This window comes from Rosa chinensis, chromosome 5 (genome assembly GCF_002994745.2).
Source record: "Rosa chinensis cultivar Old Blush chromosome 5, RchiOBHm-V2, whole genome shotgun sequence".
Taxonomy (NCBI): Eukaryota; Viridiplantae; Streptophyta; class Magnoliopsida; order Rosales; family Rosaceae; genus Rosa; species Rosa chinensis.
The window spans coordinates 54,095,654-54,118,710 of record NC_037092.1 but is presented as its reverse complement, the minus strand read 5'-3'; the positions used below and the strand labels follow the sequence as shown (position 1 = coordinate 54,118,710).

Genomic DNA, 23,057 nt, shown 5'->3' with positions numbered 1-23,057 from the left:
AACGCCTTTTGTTTCTTTTATTTATTTATTTATTTATTTATGATGTTTTGAATATTTGTCGTAAGGGCTAACGTGAGCCGTCACGTGCCCTCCACGGGTGTACGTTTCTATTTAAAAGACTGTGCACCAATCCCGAACGGCGCCACACGCGGACAGGTAGAGCGCGTGGAGTTTATCTTTGGATACCTGGGGGGCTGGTACATCGAACCTGGACTGGATTGGGGTCACTTTTTTTACCGTGGTCCCATCCTGGGCTGCGTTTATTTAAAAAATAGATGCCAAAGCCAAGCGCAGATTGAGTTGCACAATACTCTGTGTTTTGGTCAATGGCTCAATCATGTCACACAGAGAATCAAATGTAACAGAAACTTCACACTAGAGATGCCAAATTCCTTTCACATTATGTTGTTATTAAATAATTTTTGCGATTATAAACTAGGAAATTGCTTGAGAAATGACATAGGACGGCTCCTTTATTCTTTTACATGGTTCATGCTTCAAAATTATTTGAGATAATTATCAATCTCAATGTAGAAGAGTTGAAAAGAAGTGTACATTCATTAAAATTATATAGGTCAAAACCAACTGAAACTCAAATCAAACCGCTTTTATCTTTAAGGAGTTAAGGATAATGTTCAATAAGATTAATTCTAACCAAATTATTTCCTAACAAATCTACAGAATATTTAATTTTCCTCTTAAAGACTTTATTTTTTTTATCCCCAATGTCCTTTTTATATTTTTTTTTTCCTTTTCCAATGTTTTTATTTATTGTTTTGAATGTTTTGACCACTCTCTCTCCGTCTCTCACAGAGAGAGAGAGAGAGAGATCGCCGAAGTGGATACAGCCTCTTCAGACGCATTGCCACTAAGACCGAATCTTATCTCAATAAGTATAACAAAAAAAGGGCCCATTGCAAATTAAACTAGACGCTCAAACCTCTCCGCCCTGCATGGCCCCGACCTGTGGTATGATCCCACCATCCATCTACCATAAAGCAATCTAACTTAGAGTAGACACATGCATGGCTCGGCCTCATATATGCAACTAACATCTTGCCCCGAGCCCTTCATACCGATTTGAAATCCTAGGTCTAGCCACTAAATTTATACCCCCAGCTGGCAACAAGCACCACAAGTTACGAGATAGAGTATCAATGATGATGTAATGTCGCCGCCGGATGAAAACCATTGAGGATGAAAAAAACAGAATTTTTCTATAGCGTGTGAGGCCCTGCATTAAACCAGTTTTGAACATAGCCAATAAAACTTTCGAAAGAAAACATAAACTAATGCATCATAATCTAATACCATTTGGTCTAGTGACATTAATGCGCCTTTATAAGTAAAAGTTTTTGAGTTCGACTCATAGACTCTTTGTTATACGTTCTCCCTTGTAATTTGTTAAGTTGTTTAATCGAAAAAATAAAAATAATTGAACGTGACAACTGTTTTTTTTTTTTGGATATATGGGGGCTAAAAGGCCAAATGACAGGACCCGCCCCAAATTTCACCCTGAAATCCGAGGTGGCCCACCTTAGGAATAACTCTACCGAAAATGGAGAGGGTTTTTACTCAGATAAATTGTCCAGAGGACCGGAAAGTGGGCTTGGCAGTAGACTTTCTCGATGGTGTGGCCTATGACTGGTGGGACATGACTAGCAAGGAACAAGGAAATGTTGTCCCGATGACTTGGGAACAGTTTAAGGTACATTTTAATAGGCGGTATTTTGGCACAACAATTCGTGACAGGATGAAGTATGAGTTCTTACATCTAGAGAAAGGGGACAAGACCGTGTCGGAGTTTGAGCAGCGGTTTACCCAGCTAGCCCAGTTTGTGCCAGATTTGGTAGGCATTGAGGAGGAGCGGATCTCCCGATTTATTAAGGGACTGGGGGGTGATTATCGCCTGCAGTTGATAACTATACCATTCTATACTTACCATGAGGTGGTTAATGCTGCTTTGAGACTAGAGACCATGTTTTTGTCTGGTGTTCAACCACGAGATGCGGGTGGCCCTAGCCAGGGTCCATCTAAGAGGGCTGCTTCCACTTCTGATTCAGGATCTTCTGGAGGTAGTAGACTTGTCAGTTCAGACTGTCCACCTCCCATATTAAGTCCTCCAAAATCCGGTAAGGTGGTCGAGTCTGAACTGACAAGTCTACTATCTCTAGAAGATCCTGAACCAGAAGTGGAAGCAGCCCTCTTAGATGGACCTTGGCTAAGGCCACTCGCATCTCGTGGTCGAACACCAGACAAAAACATGGTCTCTAGTCTCAAAGCAGCATTAACCACCTCATGGTAAGTATAGAATGGTATAGCTGTCAACTGCAGACGATAATCACCCCCCAGTCCCTTAATAAACCGGGAGATCCACTCCTCCTCAGTGCCTACCAAATCTGGCACAAATTGGGCTAGCTGGGTGAACCGCTGCTCAAACTCCGACACGGTCTTGTCCCCTTTCTCTAGATGTAAGAACTCATACTTCATCCTGTCACGAATTGCTGTGCCAAAATACCATCTATTAAAATGTACCTTAAACTGTTCCCAAGTCATCGGGCCAACATTTCCTTGTTCCTTGCTAGTCATGTCCCACCAGTCATAGGCCACACCATCGAGAAAGTTTACTGCCAAGCCCACTTTCCGGTCCTCTGGACAATTTATCTGAGTAAAAACCCTCTCCATTTTTTTTAGCCAATTCTGAGCGTCCATAGCATCAAGAGCACGGGAGAAACTATACGCTCCATGGTAAAATTAGTTCGGAAACCAGGAAGCGCTGCAGTCAGCTGCTGGAAAATATGTCCCAAGGCGTTCGCCAATCCTTCAAGAGCATTCCCATCTCCAGGAGCGGGAGGAGTATCCCTACGGTTTCGGCGTTTAGGAGGCATAGCACCTGAAGAAGAGAAGGATAACAAAGCTCAAGGATTAGGACATTAACCTATCTACTTTACATACATAATGAACACACTAGCACCAAAGAGTATATGATGGAGATCCGCCACGGTCGGGCCATCACTCGGGAGGTACTAGGCGCCACTAAGCATATAAAGTAGTAGGAAAGTAAGAAGTCTACAGAACCTAACAACCTAATGCTCTGATACCAAGTTGACAGGAACCGCCCCGAATTTCACCCTGAAATCTGAGGTGGCCCTGTGGGGCCCGCCTTAGGAATAACTCTACCGAAAATTCAGCAGAGTTGCCCCTAAAAATGGACTACCCAAAACCTGTAGAATTACAATCACACTTCTAACAAATCATCCATAATCTCCTGGAGCCACCCTACTCCCCAACAACTCCACAATTTACAATTTACAACTAAAATCCGAACAATACAACATAACCCAAACTTTACAATAATTATCCCACAGGTTATCAGAGCAATCTAAAAGAGAGAATGAATTCATAATACACGTAGGTTCAACGATTAACTTACAATATGAAAACGACTGCTGCAGATGCTATGCCACGAATCCTACTATGCCGAAACAGCTACTCTGCAGACTGAGCATTTGAAACCAAAGGGCCCAGGGGAAAGTAGATTAAAAACGTTAGCATGAGTGGACAAAAATAAACAATTTAAAAGAAAAAGGATTTCATACTTTCCCACATTTATTCTCATAAAAATCTGATGCATGCACACTTAAGAAACACAAACCAACTGATGTTCAGTTCAAGAAAACCAACTAGCCCCGCTAGTCACAACAACCAAGTAAAAAGATTGAAACTCCATTACTCAAGAAAAATAAGACCAGCCCCGCTGGTTAAACAAAGAAAAGCAGACTAGCCCCGCTAGTCAAGTAGTAGCAAAGTATGGGGAAGAAGTTTTCACCATACTAATAAGGGTGTCTCCCAGGCTCGGGTCGGAGTGTCCCACACTCTGGAGCATTCCATGCTCTGCTCTACTCACCCACGAACACATAGTAAGCAGGGAAGAGTGCTAATAGGTTAGCTAGCAATAAATATGACGACCCAGGTATGGTGGTTTAAAACCATACGAAAACTCGAAAATCAGTAAGGCTTCCCTATTATCTCACGAGAAAATTACATGTTCCAAGGACGTGGCCCCGCACGCCCAAAACATTCTCAAATTCATAAACCAATATGCAAGGTTAAAGTAATTTCATGAATCCCAACAAAAATCTCATTTTCAAAGATCCTTTGGGAAATTCAAATACCAACGAATGAAAACAATATTTAATTCCGGAAATTACCTCAGAAAAATACTTCATCGAAAATCACATAAATCACAAATTCAAATCGAGCATAACAAACTTCAATTTGAAAATCCAATCGATGGTAATGAATACTCAAATCCAATTAATATGCTCGATAACTTAAAACAATAATTTAAATCGCTAATCCATTTCCCAAATCAAAATAAAGATAAATCAGCAATAATTTCCCAAAGACAAAAAAAATATAATAACATGGAATTAAATAATTAAATAATTAATTCGGGAAAAACATTTGCATGCATCCTTATTTAAAAGCAAAGGTCCACTCACAGTATATGGCTAACGTGGTATCCAAGCGTAAGGATCCTCATCGAGCGATAGGTCGGTATCTCGTCCTGTACACAATTATATTCTGTAAACAACAATTCGATAAATATTTACGATTCAAAACAAATACCGAAAACCCTACGTACTCCAACATCTCCATTTCTTTCCGGATTCATGCCAAACTTCACCATTAATATCCATCCGTCGATTAATGTATTCCATATCGGAACAAGGGAAATCCGAAGGTCGGATTCCCACAAATCGACAACCGAAACTCCCAAACTTCGGAAATTCATAATCCATGTCAAACTTCTCCCAAAATTAACCAAAATCACACATTCAACCTCTACAACAATTATAGAATTTAATAGGCTAAAAATTGAAATTAAAAACCTGCCCTACGCGCGACCTACAGTGACCCCACGCGCCGGCGGCCACCAAATTTTGGCAGCAACAACTACTCAACACGCCCAACATTTTTCTCAACTACAACACAATCTAATTTTACCTTGAAACAGTCGAAATCAACCAGTGAAGAAAAACCAAGAAATTCCAAACCCTAGGTTTGGGAATTTCTTCGATTTGTCCTCCACGCTGCAAATTGAAGTGAAATACCTTAGGGGAAATGATCACCGGCTTGAGGCGCCCCTACTGACCCAATTTGGTGGTCGAAAACGGCTGAATCACTGGAAAAGCTCAAACTGCCCCTGTAAGAAACCTTGCTTCGATTCGGGGTTTTCCGGCCAAATCACTGTGATTTACTACCACCGGCGTGTGCAGCGGAAGGGGGCGGTCCTGTATTGCCTAGTGGCACGCCGTCAAGTGGCCGGACAGCGGCGATTCGAATGGAGGAAGACGAAGCTGACGGAAATGAAGAAGAGAGAAATCGGGGGAGAAGAGAGAAAAAAAATTACTGTGGGTTTCCATTTCTGGAAACCTATAGTGGTAACTTTCTATATATATACCAAATTTATCATAAACAGTAACTTCCTTATTTCGCTCATAACTTTCGCATACAAACTCCGATTTCTACGTACCACATATGCATGCGTTCGGTTTAACGTCCCCTACAACTTTCATGGAGGAAATTTTCTCAAATTTTGACCCGAACAAAAAGTCAACTTTTAGAGCCACTAAACGTACTGAAGGGATAGTAAAAGTGAAAATAAAGATCGTTTACCATCCAAATGACTAGTAAACGGGTAATTGAGATACGGGACATTACACCAAATAACAAACTCAAAGAAAACAATTAGGAAGTAACAACTACATTCCTAGTTCTAACAGTTTCACACAAGTCATCAAGAGCAACATTCACAACTTGTGGAGGAGGTTGCTGAAAATACTGCACTCCAAACTCATACCCCAATCTGGACTTGGAGAGAATATCAGCCACAATATTGATCTCTCTAAACACATGTGAGACTTCACATGTAGAGAGCTTATTCTGTAGAAACTTGCACCTACTTATCACACTATGCAAAGGATGAAGATCATCCTCCCCTTGATTAAGCATTCGAACTAAAATTTCATAATCAGATTCAATGAGAACAAAATGCACACTTAAGGGAGCAGGTGAGCTTTAAACCCAGCAGGAGAGCCCAAGCTTCTGCCTCAAGAACAGAACCACTCACCAGATCTCCAATTACCATCACAATCTCTAATAATTGAACGTGACAACTTGGCATAAACATTACTCACAAGTCACAAACCACATTGCATTAAATGAGAGTTTAGAGCCCTTCATTTCAACTCAAACTTAACCGCTACCTCGTTGGACGAAGTTTTAATGAATATTCACGAGTAGATTTACCAAAACAGAAAATGTATAGAAGAATAAGTAGTTCTTCTATCGGATAAGAAGCAAGGAATTAAGTGACAATCTTATTGCCTCTCTTCATGGCACTGACAAACATTATTGAGAAATATATTTTTTGTATCATATCATCGTCTAAAAAAAAATATATTAGATGCAAGGTGAAGACTTTGTTTTTTGGCTTAGTCTAGTACCTTTTGTGTAGTATACCATCCGACCAGGCTTAGTCCATGCCCGATTTCAGCTTTGGTTTTACTCATTTGCACCGCTCGACCTTAGAGGCCTCTATAATAAACCATCTCCCTCTGCAACATTCCCTTTTCTAACCCTAACTTTTTTCGAAACAAAATACTCAAATAAAAAGCATCGAGTGATAAAGTTGATCTGACCTATTTCGACGCAGTGTTAGTGACAATCTTATGACTCTCTTCACGTCACAAACAAATATTATGGCTATATGCTTAAGTTTGTGTGTTCTTCTTTTTCCCATCAATTTCTATTTTGGTCTAATGAGTATTTTTTGTGCATCCAATATACCTTGTTCAGGCCAAATTTCAGCTTTGGTTAGAGCATTTCCACCGGTCTGGTATTGATGATGTGTTGACCGGGCAAGGGGAAAAAGAAGCCTCCACTGGTCCAAATTTAGCTAGCCAAAGTTTGGCTTTCCTTGACCAAGTCCAAAAAAAAAGCCAAGCCCGTGACTTTTTTCTTGCCCAAGCTTGGTCGGTTGCTAGCTCGGCCCAAAGGTATCGTGGCTGACATCATCAGGCTTCGGTGGGGAGAAGGACGCTCCGCAGGCGCGCGTGCTGGCGAGTTGCTTCTCTTCTAGCGCCGAAACAGATGATGGCGCTTGCTGCAGCCACATTTTGTCGCGTAGCGACAATTAAATCAGCATTGGGGGGCGCACGTGGCTCACAACCGTTGGCTGGTTTGGGATTTTGAACCCAACGGTCAAATGATATGGACCGTGGATTGAAGGTTGTGCTGCAGATCTGACGGTTAGGGAATTACTATGAGTCTAATGTAGCTAACGGTAAGAAAAAAATTGTAAAAAATTATAAAAATAGATAAATACCTACCAATTTTTTTGCATCTCACACCCAAAAAATTATACTTCATAGTTAAACCTTCCTCCTCATATAACTCTCATCATCCAAATTTGTTTATATCCAATATGGCCGAACAAAGGGGAAACACACATCCAGTGGCTGGACAAAAGAAAACACACACCTTCCTCCATAAATCTCCATTATTATCATCTATTTACATCAAATATATTTAAATTTTACAATAAAAAGAAAAGAAAAAAAATCAATGAACAGTGAAAAATGACCAATTAAAAATTGAAAAATAGTGCAAAATGAACAGTACTGACTGGTCAATAAACAGAACGGGTGGAAACCCATGTCCAGTGGCAGTGAACAGTTACTTGACTGGTCGACGCCTTGACTTTTCAACCTTGACATTTCTTGACTACGGGTGGAGTTGCTCTTATATTCCTTTGCTCGGGCTTGACCTTAGAGCAACTTAAAATCCCCTCTATAATAATCCTCTCCCTCTAAAACTTTCCCTTTTCTAACCATAACTTTTTTTTCAAAACGAAAAGGAATGAGTGATAAAGTAGATACGGCCTCTTCCAACGCAGTGCTTAGTGACAATGTTATGGACTCTCTTGACGAGTGACAAATATTATGGCTATATGCTTACCGAGAACTATACTTGATTTATCATAGCAGTGTCTAAGAGCAAGTGCACCGGTGCTCTTTTGCCCAGGCACCACCTCAGCATTCCATGAATTTGACTGGGCAAGCTCTATTTCTCCCCTCCATCGGGTCTGTTTTGCCTGGGCAGCTTTTGCCTTTGTTTGACCGAGGGCAAGAAAAATGTCAAGCAGCTGCCTTTTTCTTTGCCCAGGCATGGCCTGCAGCCACCTCTGCCCACCACTGATCATGGCTGACGTCACATGGGCCAGCAAGAGAGAGACGCGCCAGAGCAAGGCCGTGAAGAGCACGGACCAATTAATGTGAGGAACTGGGCAAGCTCGATGAACAGTAATTTTAAACAGTGAATTTTGGGTGAACAGTAGCGTGAACAGTGAAAAGGGTGAACAGTGTTGACCGGGCAAGAAAAACAACGGGTGCAAACCCATGTCCAGTGGCAGTAAATAGTAACTTGACCGGTCGAATTCTTGACTTCTCGACTTTGCCTTTTCTTGACTACGGGTGGACTTGCTCTAAGAGTAATATTTTATGCAAATTTCAAATATACTAGACCATGTGCAAAGGCCATTGTTGGTATATTGACAACAAAAGCATACCGATGATAAACCAGTTAGTGGTTTTGCACTAAAACGAACCGCATCTCAAAAAGTATGGGCTTACTACTCAAACTCTGTGTTATATGTTCTCAATTGTAATTTATTCTGTTGTTTAATCAAAGTATTGATGTATTAAAAGAAAATAAAAATAAAAACTGCGTGACAACATTGCATAGACATTACACGCAAACCTCATTGCATTAATGAGAGTTTAGAGCCTTTGTTGCAACTCAAACTTAATCGCTGCCTCGTTGGATGATCCGTGAGCAGATGTACCAGTACAAAACCAAGATATTTTCTTTCAAATTCCACGGGCATTTGATTGCACTTAGCAGTTGCTGATGATTTTAGCTTCTGAAGATGAAAAAAATCATTTATGGAGCGTGAGCAAGTGCATTAGTAATCATCTTTGCTTTCACTTTTCCATTCTTGATCTTCAAACAAATCTTCAGGGGGGTCATAGACAATCATATCTGGAAATAACTCCAAGAAGTCAGCTTTCACCTTCTCCCGCAATTCTGGGTATGGAAGAAGCCCTTTCAATATAACTCTAAATGCCAGTGATATAGGGGGTTCAGGAGATCCTCTCATTTCATCGTATATACCCATTGCTTCCGAGGGCAATTCACTTTCTAGAAAAGCCCTAATAATATCCCCAAAAGTATGCTGATCAAACAAAACTTCTTCCCCCTTCAAATCTTCCCAAACTTGCTTTGCTTCATCCACCTTTCTATTTCTTGCAAGCATCATAAGCATGTCCCTGTAAAAGAACATGTCTGGTCGATACCAAATCTCTTTGCGCACCACATTGTAGATCTGAAAAGAACAATATGCATGTAAACAAAAGACATCAAAAATAGTCAACCACCCAAATAAAAGTACAATTCATGAAGAAACTACCCTATCAATATGATTTACAGCTGTCATCACAGAGAACAAGATTTTCTAGCTTTATAACATATCCATTTTTCTGAACCCTTTTTCAAGAAGAAACCAAAGGAAAACAAAACAAAATGAAAAAGAAGAAAATGAAAAGGGAAAAACTAATGACGATTATAAAGGTTATATGGAAAATCTAGCAATAAAAGTGTAAGTTCAACTATTTGTTACTCTCAGGATTTGCTTATTAGTATACTTTTACTGCTTTGTTCTTCCCTTTCTGTTTTTCCTTTTCTTTTCTTTTTGCACATTTATTCGTCTGTGTCAACACTGACATGGAAATTATAGCTAAACTCTCGAGCATTAAGGTCACACAAACAAGATTGAGACGTACAGAACTATCCCTAAACTCTGAAGAAACTGAGGCTCATAAAAAAGCCCAGCTACAAATCCACTCCCAGAACTGATCTAGATTCTCCCCCGAGCATTCCCAAAAGTTCTTGTGTTTGTTTCCATCCAAAAGACCCAAAAGAACTGCTATCCTAGTGTCCATCACACAATAAATCCACATAAAGTCAATAGAGACCGGACTCAACATAGTCTAGCGACAACCTTTTCCAGAGAGCCAAGGCAATCAGTTAATGAAAAACAAATCATTCACATTCGCAGCACCAGCTTTGCACAGCAGACACCAATGAGGTGATAGACAAATGATAGGCCTTCCCATCTGAACCATTTTCACAAATATTCATCTTCCAGTGAGCAACAATACATCTTCTCTTCCAACTTACAAACCTTCTACTCACTGCCACTTCCTGGCTTTATCCACCAGCCTAAACCATTGGCAATCAAAGTACATAATATGGGCCACCTTGCCTTAACACCCTTACCCTTGTCACTTGAAACACTGCACTTAATAAGTTGCCTTATCAACCTGAATTGGATGACTTTGCAAGCTTGTCTTTCAACATCTTCTCTTGTGTAACTGAATATTTCTTCGTCAATGGAATGGGGATTCCAAGAGAAACTGCCCATTTCATTGAACCAAACATTACCTTAAGAGTAAATTTGGCATATGTTCGGGTGAATCACAGTAAAGAAGTCTTTAGTGCATTGGCTATCCTAGGCTGAGAGAATTCATAAGTCCAAGATGGTTACCCATTCTAAGTTCTGATCCAATTGCCTACAGGAAAGTGTTCATTTTTGCATTCCATTTATTTTAAAGCCCATGCAATCCAGCATGCTATAGAGACCTGTCTCTACCTCCATTCGGAGTTTTATAATTAACCAAGCAAAGATCATTCCTTCAGAAACTACATAAAGAATAATAATAACAATAAGAATAATGAAAAAGAAAGAAACCAAACCTTCATACAGAGAAAGACCTGGTCTTGTCTCTGAAACTCGGCAAGAACAGCCAGAAGATCAGACTTGAGCAAACGGGACACGTGGGAGCGTATGAAGCGATCGAGGCGGAGGGGCTGAGAGCGGAGCCTTTTGAGCTCCTTAGCGACGATGAGGCCCTCCTTGCCCATCTCTTTCTTGCGCCTCCATATCGAGAGGCTAGGGCTCGACGCCTTTGACTGCCCAAAGTAACAACTCCGTTGTTGGTGCTGGAAATCGTCTTGTTGCTGTGGGCAAATATGTTGGAGTAACAATTGCAATGAGAAATCACGAGATGATGCAAGAGTTCTAGATGAGCTTCTTTGTAGAATATTGGAAGCCAGGCGTAACATTACAAAATGTTTAACTCCGGCTAAGGATAAGATGAAGCTCAAAGCACTAGCCTCCTTATAATTAGTCACTATTCCTTGGACACGCACTCCATGAGTGCCAATTGGGTTTTCAATGTGTGAACTAGATAGTAAGATAACGCCAACTGCACAACAGAACAATCAGCAAGTTAAATTCTAGGAGAAATCAATTAACAAATGCTTCTATAATCTGGTATATCAATTCAATATCTAATTAATCCGATGTGCACAAAGATATGCAAACTGATAATATATAGGCGGGACGGACGAACCCTCATGATTTTGAAATAAGACTCTGAACAATAATCGTGATCAGAATTATTAAATGAATCTTCACTGTCCTTATATTCTCAGTCATATCCACTACAGAAAGACAAGAAGGCTTACCTGGAACTAAACTCAGAGAGTACATGACTAGAGGAAGATAGAGGGTAGAGGGCAGAGGACAGAGACAGCTAGGAGATCATACAAAATCCAAAGAACATGCAAACCCAAACAATAACAAATTACCAAAATAGTAAACTCTAGTGGAGGAGAGATGTTAACAATTGGAATTGGCAAAAGGGATTAAATGTCACTCATCCAAAACAAACTTTCATAAGGGAAATATCTAACAATTTAACATTATTATCACATAAATAATGAATGATGTAGTATTCTAATTCCTTGTGATTTGTTAGTGTGGTTTGACTCCATATGCTTTCATAGTCGATGCATGCATCTAAAAGGAACCAATATCTGATTGTTACCTACAAATTTCTATCATAAGAACATAACGTGATTAGCATAATAAAAAACCTCTTAACAATGCTAGCAAAATTGAACCCAGACTAACCTATAAAGCGAAGCAGAGAGTGCTGCCCAGAGATGGAACAAAAGTGAAAGAATCAACAATCACAAAATAAGGAAATGCAGGATCAGTGAGAGTAAAACTCATTTCCTAACTGTAAAATCTTGAAGACCACGATAATTGACGCAGGCAAAATCAGATTTCCCTAGTCCTGCAATTCTACAGAGACACAAAACGACACTTCCAACTTTGTTGCAATGACACACTATCCTTAATAATGAAACTCAGGAATCCCTATTTGCAGTCCAGACAACTTTCTAACTGAACTGTTCACGTGAACAACAATTAGCAAAACAATGTGAGCTCTTGTGGAGTAGCAATGCAGTTAAAATCAAATTCAGACTGGCTAGACAAGAAGTGAAGAAACCCACCACCATTATCAATCCAATTCTTCTGAGCTCCACCAAGTCTAGCCAAGACTAAAGGACTCTAGCCAGGCAAAATTATGAAGCATGTGAAGTGAATGAAGTTCCAACCTGCCATGGCTACTATAAGAATCAGCGTTTGGCCAAGAGATAGCAAATAATGTTTTAAAAGGCTAAGGCGTAGCCGAGGCATTTTCGGGAGAGCCTCAGTAAGGCGTAAGCCTTTCTCGTTAATATGTAAGTAAAGCTGAATCCAACTAAGTAAAGTTTCAGAACACAAAGGAGCACACATAAACCATTGAATTACAGAACTCATCAATCGAAAGGGTGATAAAAAAGCAAGTCATGCACCATTACTGATATTCAAAATGCCTATACTTAATTACTTATATCAACTTATATCTTAAACAGAACAACCAAGTAGATTGGAACTTCAAAGCATAGTTTTTCTATGAACAGAACAGCTAAATAGATGGAAATTGCTATATCATAAACAGAACAACATTGAATTGAATAGCCTCAGACCTACAGATGATATAGCCTCAGACTAATAGAATTGAATAGCATCATATTTTGGTCTCTGTATCGGCTTAACAAAGTTGGAAACGAGTGCACACATATATAACCCACAGAGTTTATAGGAATACGATTAGAATGTAGTTACTAGTTACCTATACATAAATCACCCAAAGAAGCCACATATATAACCCAAGGTCACAGAACTGTCAACACCACTCTTATTGAAGAAAGCCTCACAGAAACAAACCTCACAGCATCCAAGCCTCCTAAATATGAACCTTCCAGATGTAATTCCACTTCCAAGCCTCACCTCATAAGTTAAACAAAGATAAGCATATTAAAAGAAGAATTGTCTTTTGGGGTTAATCCTGAGATACACCTGTCAACACCACTCTTATTGAAAAAAGTATTGAATGCTAAGAATTTTCAAAATAAACCTGAGTCAAGCAATAAACTTCGATTGGAACACAACATCATTTCAAACTCAAATATACGAAGAATCAAAATCAGATAAACTTCAATTGAAACAGAACTACAAAACATCAATTCGAACTCAAATATCGAACTACAACTCTGAAAGTAAGAAAATTTCTTTCTCCAAATCTGCAAACAGCCTCCTTTTACAGCGAAATCCTTGAGAGAACCAATGGGCTCTTGACCATTTTATCAAATTGCGGCTTTGGGAATTGGGATTTGAGAGGGAAGGAGACGGAGTTTTGATGGAGAAGGCTGGAGGAAACCAAAAATGACTTCAGCTCGTGAACCTATAGGACTTTTAACCCACAGTGTTTTGGTGTTGTAAAAAAAAAAAAAAAAAAAACTGGAGCGTCCGCCTTTAACGCCTCCGGACGCGTTTTCTGCGCTTTCTCCGCCTTGAACAGCGCCTTCGCCGCCTCTGCGCCTCGACAGCAAAACACACTCAATTTCTTAGACGCCTCGCGCCTTTGAAGCCTATCAAATTTGCGAAGATTGACCAAGGAAGAGTCACAAGACTTCCACTACATAAACAAGGATTGCACTTCCAATCATCTAGGTTCAAAAACTGATCCAACACCGCATTTCCACCATAAACAACAATGTTAACTAAAAAAGGACACTACAACAACAACAACAACAAAAGCAGTAGAGTGCAAGGATACAGCTACCTCCTTATTAAACCCAATACTCTAGTACAGTGCTCTGCAATTTACACACAAATTGGTGCCTTAAAATCTTCGTACCAAAACAATCATCATCATCTTCTGTGTAGAGAATTCAGAATAAAACAAAAGATGGCAAAGAATATGAAAACAATATTAATAACTTCAACCACAACCAAGAAATTAAATCCTACCTTGCAGCTTGTGGTTCGTTACGAGATGAATGAAGAAGGTCTTGGTTTCTCTATCGCGTTAGAAACAGAACTAACAGGTTTTGGGTTTTTATGGAATAGCTGTGCTGATATTTTGAGCCATTATTATAACGGTGAAAATCTACGAACCGGACCCGGTTTTTTTTTACTTTTTTTTTAGTTCACATTTTTGCACTACTTCTTTTTCCATTATTTTGTATTTGCTTTTTATCCACATAAATTGCAACATTTCATTTTTTTGCTATTAGCCTAATAATAATAATAAAAAAATGAAGATGCCGGAGAACAATCCGAGCACTTTGTCAAAGAATTTGGTTCTTTACATAACATATATATATTGTATTTGACTCGGAAAATTTAACCATCGTAAATCGCCTCAGCATTGCACTCAGACATTTTGTTCCTTTGGCACTAATAGAACCGCAAAACGAACATAACCCAAGTTAATGTCTCCAACCGGACCCGGGGGCTATTTCCGCCCTATTTATGAATTATATGAACAATAGAAAGACAAGAAACGAATTCTCGCGACCGGCTGGCCACAATCTCCTCATTCAGGCCAAAGAATCGTCGTTAATAGTTTCCACCTTCCCTTACTATTCACACGCTTCGCTGAAAAATCAGACCCGAAACACTCCTATCGCATACTGGGACTGCACTGTTTATGTAGCAAGGAAACAGAAACCGAGTTTCTTCCACCAATGCTAATGCTAACTAGGAAGAGAGAAGGGCACTGGAATGACCATTGTGACATACTTGTATAGCCAGCTTCTCACTTAATGGAACTTGGTATTCTTTGCCCTAAGAAGCCTCCTCCGGGATGAGATGAGTCCTTGCTGTATACCACATTTGAGCACTACGAGCACGAGCCGGATCTCTTGTAGCCCGTCATGCAGCACCTGGACCTGGAGGGGCGGCGCCTGAGGAAGCATATACGAGACATTGCAGCTTGGTAAGCCCTTAATTGTGGTGGTATGAGGATTTCATGGATAACAAGAGTTGGCAGAAGAAATAGCAGACAGCAAGCATGCATATATCTTCCAGGAATTTGAATAAAAAGTGCAAAACCAAAACACCCATTTCAAACAAGAAAAAATAAAAATGGCAGCTCGGTTTTGGTCATCATGCTAATATTTTTTGAACAATACAAATGAAACCAACCAGGAATAGCTTTCGCATTATAAAACATGTTCCTTGGCAAGTTTTCAAATTAGCACATGAGGATGGTACATAGTGATGCAAGGTAATTATTAAAAACAAACCAAGCTTAAACCGAACAAGTCTTTCCTTGTCTTGAGATCCACAGGCAGAAGGATAGTGAGATCTCAGAACAGTATCAAGTGACATGACCCATCTTCAACAGCATATGCAAGCAATAATGTGGCACATATTTGAAAGACAATCCTTTCTGGTGGAAAATGCCCTGAGACTCTTGATTGAAATATTTACAGCCACATACTGAGGTTAATGATCTCACAACTAAACCTAACACTAATTGGCATGTACCCTCACCCCAATCCTACATGTCACAATTTCTCTCAAGAAAAAGGATAAACACAATCATAAGCCCAACAAATGAAAGGAACTTTTTAACTCTTTAAACATCATTTCATTTCAAATATATGTTGACTGATAAAATTAAAATAAAATAAAAAGAATGTTGGTTCATCTACCCTCGTTGGTTAACTGTAAAGACCCTTCACGCATCAACTTCAAGCTTATGCTGTTGAATCTTTCCCGTGAATATTGTCTGGATGCTTTTCTCCAATCTGTACCAGACTTCATCATAGCGACAAACTCCTCATAACTTATGCGCCCATCCTGCAAGATGATATGGAAAAAGGTTGCAGTTCAAGGAATCAATGATGAATGCACATTGCCAACTGAAAACATTTTATAAGCCAATAAAATTTGCATCACGTGATTTATAATGTCATTGCTATTCAGTTTTGAATTTTGATGTTTGTGCTGGTCATGAAATCACGCGCGCGCACACATATGTATCTGAGCAACTCTTGGGCCTTTTTCAAATGGGTGATTCAATCATCATAACAGAATAACAGAAAAGCAAAATACAGTCAACCCTTTCCCTTCAAGCAGCTCATGCTTCCAGAGATGGAACAGAAATGAGTGACCAAACCAGTCTGTTCTTAGAAAAGAAGCCTTTCCCAAATTAACAGCAATTCAAAACTATAGTCTATAGTGAATCAATAAGCAACAAGATTTATCGTTTGCAAAAAAAAAAAAAAAAAAAACGCACACACACACAAAACAAAACAAAAAGGAATCCAAATAAAATAAAACAAAAACAGTCAACAAGAAAGGAAGTCAACCAAGACGATTTAGCTACATGAAAATAACAAATACTTGACAAGGTATTAAAAATGGGAAGGCATGAAGAATATTCAAAAACCCAAAAGACCATCAAATTATGAAATATGATATCATGATTCACAACTAGCAACTAGGTAGGGCCTACTAATCCTCTGCCGGAATAGAACCGTTTGTGGATTCAATTTAAGGCAAAAGCCTTTTTCAGTTGCATGTCTCCTAAATGAGCTATGTGAAATGAAAGCTGTAATTGTACCTTATCTGTATCCACATCATGCATAATTGCATGGATAACTTCCTCGCCGCCTGCATCAACATCATCATTTAAAGCATTTCGCAACTCTTCAATTTCTATGTAACCACTTTGGTTTTGATCGAAGAATGCAAAAGCTTTATGTAGGTGCTCATCATTGGCCATCTTTTTAAGGTGAACCGAAACCGCTACAAACTCTCCATAATTCAGAGCTCCATCGCCATCAACATCAGCCTGTGTGAGTGAGATCAATTAGTAATTTTTAGAAACCATAAAAGAAACTCACATGAGCTGTATCAGCACAATGAAAAACTTCAGAAAGTTCAAGAAGTCCCCAGTAGCATTCATATTTGAGCTGTATCATGACAATTAATACTTCAGCTGGATTTCAGTTTGCTATGGAAAATTCTATATGTCGCAGAGTTAAGCCTTTTCTTTATAAATTTCTTTTATCATCCAACCCAAGCTTAAAAAGAATGAAGGACAAGTTGCCCAGGCACAAATTCTTGCAGAGTTGAGCAATTATCATCCAATCCAAGGTTAAATAAAAAGTATGAAGGACAAGTTAGCGAAGCACAAATTGATGCTTACAGCTTCCATTAGTATTTGTAAATCTGGGTCAGGAATCTGCTGGCCGAGTTTTTGTATTCCATTTCGAAGCTGATCCAGGGATACCTTGCCTTTTTTATCAGTATCCATCAGTTGAAATGCCTCCTTTATGCCAGCTACTTCCTCAACTGACAAATGCTCGGCTATGACCTGCGTATAAGATACTCAAAAGTTCAAACATCAAGTGGCAGAAATTTCAAAGCATAAAAGAAGAAAGGCCAACTTCCACACAAAATACAAGTGACCCAGCATAAATCCTTTCCATAATTATGGGGAAAATCAATACTATTGAAAAGGATAATAAAAATACTTACCCCCAGAGCTCTCTTTTTTAGTTTGTTCATTACAGAAAATTGTTTCAGCCTTGCTCTCACAGTCTCACCAAGTGGAACATTTGGGGCCTTCTTGGCATTTTGTATCCAAGGATGATCTGCATGAAAAGAATTGAGTGGAAGTTGTAATGTAAAGTTATAAACCTTTGCAACAATATATCTTTGCCATTATATAGCAGATGAGATTACTCTAATTACCAAGTACTTCTTGAGCTGTCAGCCGCTTCTTGGGATCAGGATCAAGCATTTTTTTTACCAGGTCCTTCGCATTATCAGAGACTCTAGGCCAAGGGTCCCTCTTGAAATCAATGATAGAGCGGATAATTGCTTGTGCTACTCCTTGTTCAGTTTCTACAGGGAAAAAAATTCAAATTATAAGTAAATCTAGTACAAACAATGAATTACAGCAGCAAGCGAACTTGTATCCATGATCATTTTATATCAAAGATATCCTGAGAAGCAGAAACATTCACACTGGAGAATACTATTTACCACTTCATCCTCTTTTTCAAATAAGAAAATTAAAGCAAACGCTTCATACATCCTTTTCCACTGTAACCCCCATATAAGTTGTAAAGACTCAATAAGAATACTGGAAACAGAGATACAAACCTGCCCAGAAAGGTGGAACACCACAAAGTAAAATATACAGGATTACTCCGGCACTCCAGATGTCAACCTCGGGACCATAATTGCGCTTCAGAACCTCTGGAGCCATGTAGTATGGACTTCCGACTATCTCATTAAATTGCTCACCTGCATATTGCAACCTTTAGTTACATTGTACTCAACATAAGCAGATAAAGAAATGTGCCAATTAATTCTAAAACATGAACTTCCGAGATCTGTGGAAATATCATTAAACGTGCAAGAAGGAAGCAGTGCAATACCAGGTTTAAAGAATACGGACAACCCAAAATCAATTGCTTTTAAGGCAGCCGATTCTTTCTTATTTGCAAATAGAAAGTTTTCTGGTTTGAGATCGCGATGCATCACTCCATGCTTGTGACAGCTCTGCACGGTAAAATGTACGTCAATAAACCAGAATGTGTCACAATCATAGGACCCCACAAATACCGGAACATGCACAACAGCAATTGAATAAGATCAGTAGCCATGACAACAAAAACAGAACTAGCAGATAATTGATTTTTTTTTTTTTTGAAAGGAACAGATAATTAATTTAACATAAAAGAGACTAGAACTAGTTCTGATGGTCAGCAGTAAATTTATCAAATCCAAACTGGATATTATTAAAGGTCCAAATACAGCAAGATCAACTTATCCTACAATTATAACGACAAAGGAAAACAAAATAAAGATCAACAGAAAACTCATAGAGAATTGAGTCCAACACTCTCAACTCATTAAATGTACTTCTTTACATTATATAAAGTGCATGCACTAAATAACAACGGGAAGAAGAATCATATGCTTAAAATGGTCCAATTCAAACCAATGGCAACGCATATACAATAACCAATTCTGCATCGTTGATGTACCTTACCTCACATTTCCCCTTAACTATATCGACAGCAAACAATGATCCACAGAACAAGAACATAACAAACCAACCAGCATCATATAAGGTAAACCATATCATATCGCAGATGTATATTCAAATCAAATGCAAGACCTCATTCCAAATTAACACCACAAAAGAATAATAGAATCCAACCTGAACAATTTCAACAATTGTCCGCATTACAGCAGCAGCTGCACGCTCCGTATAGTGACCCCGAGCAACAATGCGGTCAAACAGCTCGCCTCCCTCACACAACTCCATCACAATGTGAACCGCCTCGTCGTCCTCATAAGTGTCCTTCAATGACACAATGTTGGGGTGCTGAGGCAAATGCCTCATGATGTCCACCTCACGTCTCACATCCTCAATATCCACAGCAGTCCTCAGCTTCTTCTTCGAAATTGATTTGCAGGCGAATTTCTCACCTGATGACAAATCTGTGCACAAGTACGTGATTCCAAATTCTCCACGGCCGAGCTCCCTACCCAGATCATATTGGGCCGAAATGTCTTTCCCTGTCGGGTCTTTCAAAACACACAGCTTGTCCCCACCCTCATTGCCATTGGCAGCACCAAAATCAGTAGCAAAGGGATTTGGCTTCTTCTTTGTCTTCTTCTTATTCTGGGCAGAGTTACCGAGGGTTACACAGCAATTCCCCATCAATCAGAACCCTCAAGCTTTCAGATTTCAGGACCACCCAATTCAGAAAAAACGTTAATAAATCGCAAACCTGAACACAAATTAGAAATGAATCAACATAATGGTATTCACAAATCCAAAATTTTAGCTCCCAGCTATAAATTTTTTGTCCAGCAAGAACCCAAATTTAGAAACTGTGATTTGTGTTCTTGATATGGAGAGCAAGAAATTATATATTTTTAGATACCCAATAAGAAATGTACACATACAATAACAATGGAAGACTAAAGATCAAAACTTTTCTCAATGCTAATGGCTAAAGATCAAAATGTTGGGGAAGAACAAAACCCACCTGTGATATTTTTTTTTTTTCTTCTTTTCTTTTACAATTCAAATTTGAAGGAGACCCAGAAGAAAAAATAGGCCTGCAGTAATTACTGTTGCAAGAAATGAAGGATTTTAGGCAGTAATTACTGTTGCAAGAAATGAAGGATTTTAGGAAGGAGGATTTGAAGGTGATGTGAAGAAAACGCCATGGATTTGCAGAGAGAGATAGAGAGTCAAACCTCTTCTATTTCTCTCTCCAAAAAAAAAAAAAAATCCTTCCTTTCCTTTCCTTCCCTTTCTCTCTCTCTCTCTCTCTTTTTAAATCCCTAAAATTTTTTCTTTCTTATTTGTTTGGGAGTCAACCACCAAAACAAACCTCTCTCTCTTTTCCTTTCTCTTTTCTCTCTTTTTTTCTTTTCTCTATTTCTCTCTCTTCCCTAAATACACAGCTAACATTACAAGTCACAGGTTCCTCTTTGTTTCTGGCTTTTTGGTGTTTTTCTCTGTTGCTACCGTTGGGTCGGTTACCCGCAAATTCATAGAGCAATAATTTTAAGAAAATGAATCATTGGGGGATAAATCCATTTTAGCTTATTTTTAGTTTTAACAGTTGGGTTTTACCAAACAGTTTTTTGACTTAGAAAACAAAGAAAACCACCGTCCAAAATATTTAGTAAAACCTAGTTGTATTATGCGTACTTAGTTACATATGGATCCTGTCCTTATCCATTCTCTCTCTCTCTCTCTCTCTCTCTCTCTCTCTCTCTTTATTTCTTTCTTCTTCTTCTTTTTTGGCAAAGACTTTATCCATTCTTTTTAAAACAAGTTTTTGACTACAGAGTGCCATGCTTTCAATAGCTCACTACCAGAAAAATGAAATTTGTATGTCAGGGGACTCACAAGTTCACAACATTTTACTGGCACAGAATTTTGAGATCAGCTCAAATGGTGAAGAACATGGGCGGATTCAGGATGGAAGTCTCTTTGGTCTTAGGGTTCTGCAGAATTCTTTTCTGAATGAGAGGGCAAGAGGGTTGGGGATGATACCCTGCACGTCCTTTCTTTTTCTTCTCTCCAATAACGACTCTACCAGGTAGTTTGAAATCTTTAATTAGGGCCAAGAGTCATAACTAGATTTAAATTCAAATAAATATAAATAACACTAGAAACTTTTCACACCCTATGGATGTGGAGAAGTGGGTGGTCACCCGTTTAGAAGTGGGTAGTTAGTTTCTGAAAATAATAAATTTTCTTATTAAATTATTTATTGAAGTTTTTTTTTTTTTCTTTGACAATTAGAAAGATATATAAAGTTATGTAATATTTCTAGGGGTATAAAAGTAAAAAACTTCAGTTATGGTGAGCAAACTCTCTTCTCTTAAATATAGTATAGACAAAGACACGGCAGTTCATACACTTTGCAAGTTCATAGTCTAAAGTAAAAACCCTAAAACTTTTCTCTCCAAAACCAAGAGCCGCATATGGTCATCTAGCGCGATTGTACGCCTGGTTTGGCAGCACGCCCTCTTGGCGGCGGCGTCGGACTGGGAAGAAGGGACCTTGTGTCCAGTGGTAACAGGTCCAGTCGAAGTGTAGGTTGCAGAAGGATGGTGTTGCTGTCCCGGGAGTTTGGAGGACTTGACGGTGAAGGACAGCGACAGATTCACGACTGGAAGGCAGGGTCGGCATCGCCTTTCCTTAAGGAGGAGCGTCGACGGCTTGGTGGATGCTTCGAGATGTTATCGTGTGTTCGGAGATTGCCTATTGGAGATTGTCGAACAATTGCATCGTCGAGACCCACTGGGTTCAGATTGGATCGATTAGACCCGATTTGGTTTCAGCGTTATGCCTCCGATCTGAGGAGGGGCGGCGAGGCTATAGGTTTCGAGGAAGGTTGCTGTGGAGGGACGCCATGGGCAGCGCAGGGAATAGGGTTGCGCTATGCTTTCTGCAGTTGTTAGCCAAATAGCCACCCTCAAGTATAAGGGGTACAAGTAATAGTATAGGGATTTAAGAAAGGTTGTCGAACCCACGAGGATTGGATTCCTTTCACTAGCTAGGGTGTTAACCTAAGGAGAGCTAGAATATGCAAATGTACAATCACAAACCTAAATTCACAAGGAAATCTAGGCTCATGGTGAGTATGTGCATTGTGGTGATAGTGAAATTGTTTGTTGGATAGAGTAGTGAACCAAATTAAATTAAATGCTCAAATGTAAACTAAATTACTTTAAACTAAACTAATAATATAATGGATGAAGTTAGGGGTTGGATTGTCTACCACTAACCTCCCTTGCAAGTATTGAAGTTCAAATACAAGTGATGCTATTCTAATTTCCCAACTACCCTCTTTGCATCCGGATAAGACTACAAAGGCTTAAACTCCTTTTATTTTATCAATTTCCACCGGATAAGTGTGAAACTAACTACCCAAGAACAAGTTATATTACCGGATAAGTATCAATTCCTTGCTCCTAGATGCATAAAGATTTGAGTTTAGATAATCAAGCAAGCAAACCAATCCTAGATCTAGGTGATTTTAACTCACTACCCTCACATGCACATAGAGGATTCTATCATGCTATTAATGTTCAAGGTTAACTACTCCCTAAACATTTTTTCATGAGATGACAAATACAACACATTCAAAATAGTTAAGTTTGAATGAATGCATTCACGTCTTGAATT

The 23,057-nt window shown here is 39.2% G+C and overlaps 2 protein-coding genes across 18 annotated transcripts; both read right to left on the bottom strand.

Annotated features, from left to right (window-relative positions):
• Positions 1-8,678: 8,678 nt before the first annotated feature.
• On the bottom strand, positions 8,679-14,430 carry LOC112163840 (pentatricopeptide repeat-containing protein At1g62350). Of its 15 annotated transcripts, none has more exons than XM_024300098.2 (4): positions 14,336-14,430; positions 12,490-14,181; positions 10,882-11,393; positions 8,679-9,451 (listed from the first exon to the last, which is right to left on the bottom strand). In XM_024300098.2, exons 3-4 carry the CDS (start codon positions 11,248-11,250, stop codon positions 9,032-9,034), a joined length of 789 nt encoding a protein of 262 aa, XP_024155866.1. In that variant the 5' UTR covers positions 11,251-11,393; positions 12,490-14,181; positions 14,336-14,430; the 3' UTR covers positions 8,679-9,031. The 15 variants fall into 15 exon arrangements, with proteins under 15 accessions (XP_024155866.1, XP_024155873.1, XP_024155861.1 ...); XM_024300105.2 differs by having other exon boundaries at positions 12,490-12,594; positions 14,336-14,419; XM_024300093.2 differs by having other exon boundaries at positions 12,490-14,243; positions 14,336-14,416.
• A 193-nt stretch (positions 14,431-14,623) lies between these two features.
• On the bottom strand, positions 14,624-20,872 carry LOC112164617 (calcium-dependent protein kinase 8). Of its 3 annotated transcripts, none has more exons than XM_040506418.1 (10): positions 20,393-20,872; positions 19,557-20,131; positions 18,769-18,892; positions 18,491-18,634; positions 18,077-18,229; positions 17,861-17,976; positions 17,529-17,696; positions 16,941-17,171; positions 16,027-16,174; positions 14,624-15,273 (listed from the first exon to the last, which is right to left on the bottom strand). In XM_040506418.1, exons 2-10 carry the CDS (start codon positions 20,061-20,063, stop codon positions 15,242-15,244), a joined length of 1,623 nt encoding a protein of 540 aa, XP_040362352.1. In that variant the 5' UTR covers positions 20,064-20,131; positions 20,393-20,872; the 3' UTR covers positions 14,624-15,241. The 3 variants fall into 3 exon arrangements, with proteins under 3 accessions (XP_040362352.1, XP_040362353.1, XP_024156639.2); XM_040506419.1 differs by having other exon boundaries at positions 19,557-20,080; positions 20,395-20,872; XM_024300871.2 differs by lacking the exon at positions 14,624-15,273 and having other exon boundaries at positions 15,759-16,174; positions 19,557-20,133; positions 20,395-20,871.
• Between the last annotated feature and the right edge of the window lie 2,185 nt (positions 20,873-23,057).

Bases quoted from the DNA above. Each gene is read 5' to 3' on its own strand.
- LOC112164617 (XM_040506418.1), bottom strand. From the start codon at position 20,063: ATGGGGAATTGCTGTGTAACCCTCGGTAACTCTGCCCAGAATAAGAAG. The intron at 18,230-18,490 runs GTTTGTATCTCT...TTTTCCCTGTAG, and splicing joins TGTTCCACCTTTCTGGGCAG to AAACTGAACAAGGAGTAGCA. The intron at 17,977-18,076 runs GTAATTAGAGTA...CTTTTCATGCAG, and splicing joins GACAGCTCAAGAAGTACTTG to ATCATCCTTGGATACAAAAT.
- LOC112163840 (XM_024300098.2), bottom strand. From the start codon at position 11,250: ATGTTACGCCTGGCTTCCAATATTCTACAAAGAAGCTCATCTAGAACT. The intron at 9,452-10,881 runs GTTTGGTTTCTT...TGTTCTTTTCAG, and splicing joins AGGTCTTTCTCTGTATGAAG to ATCTACAATGTGGTGCGCAA.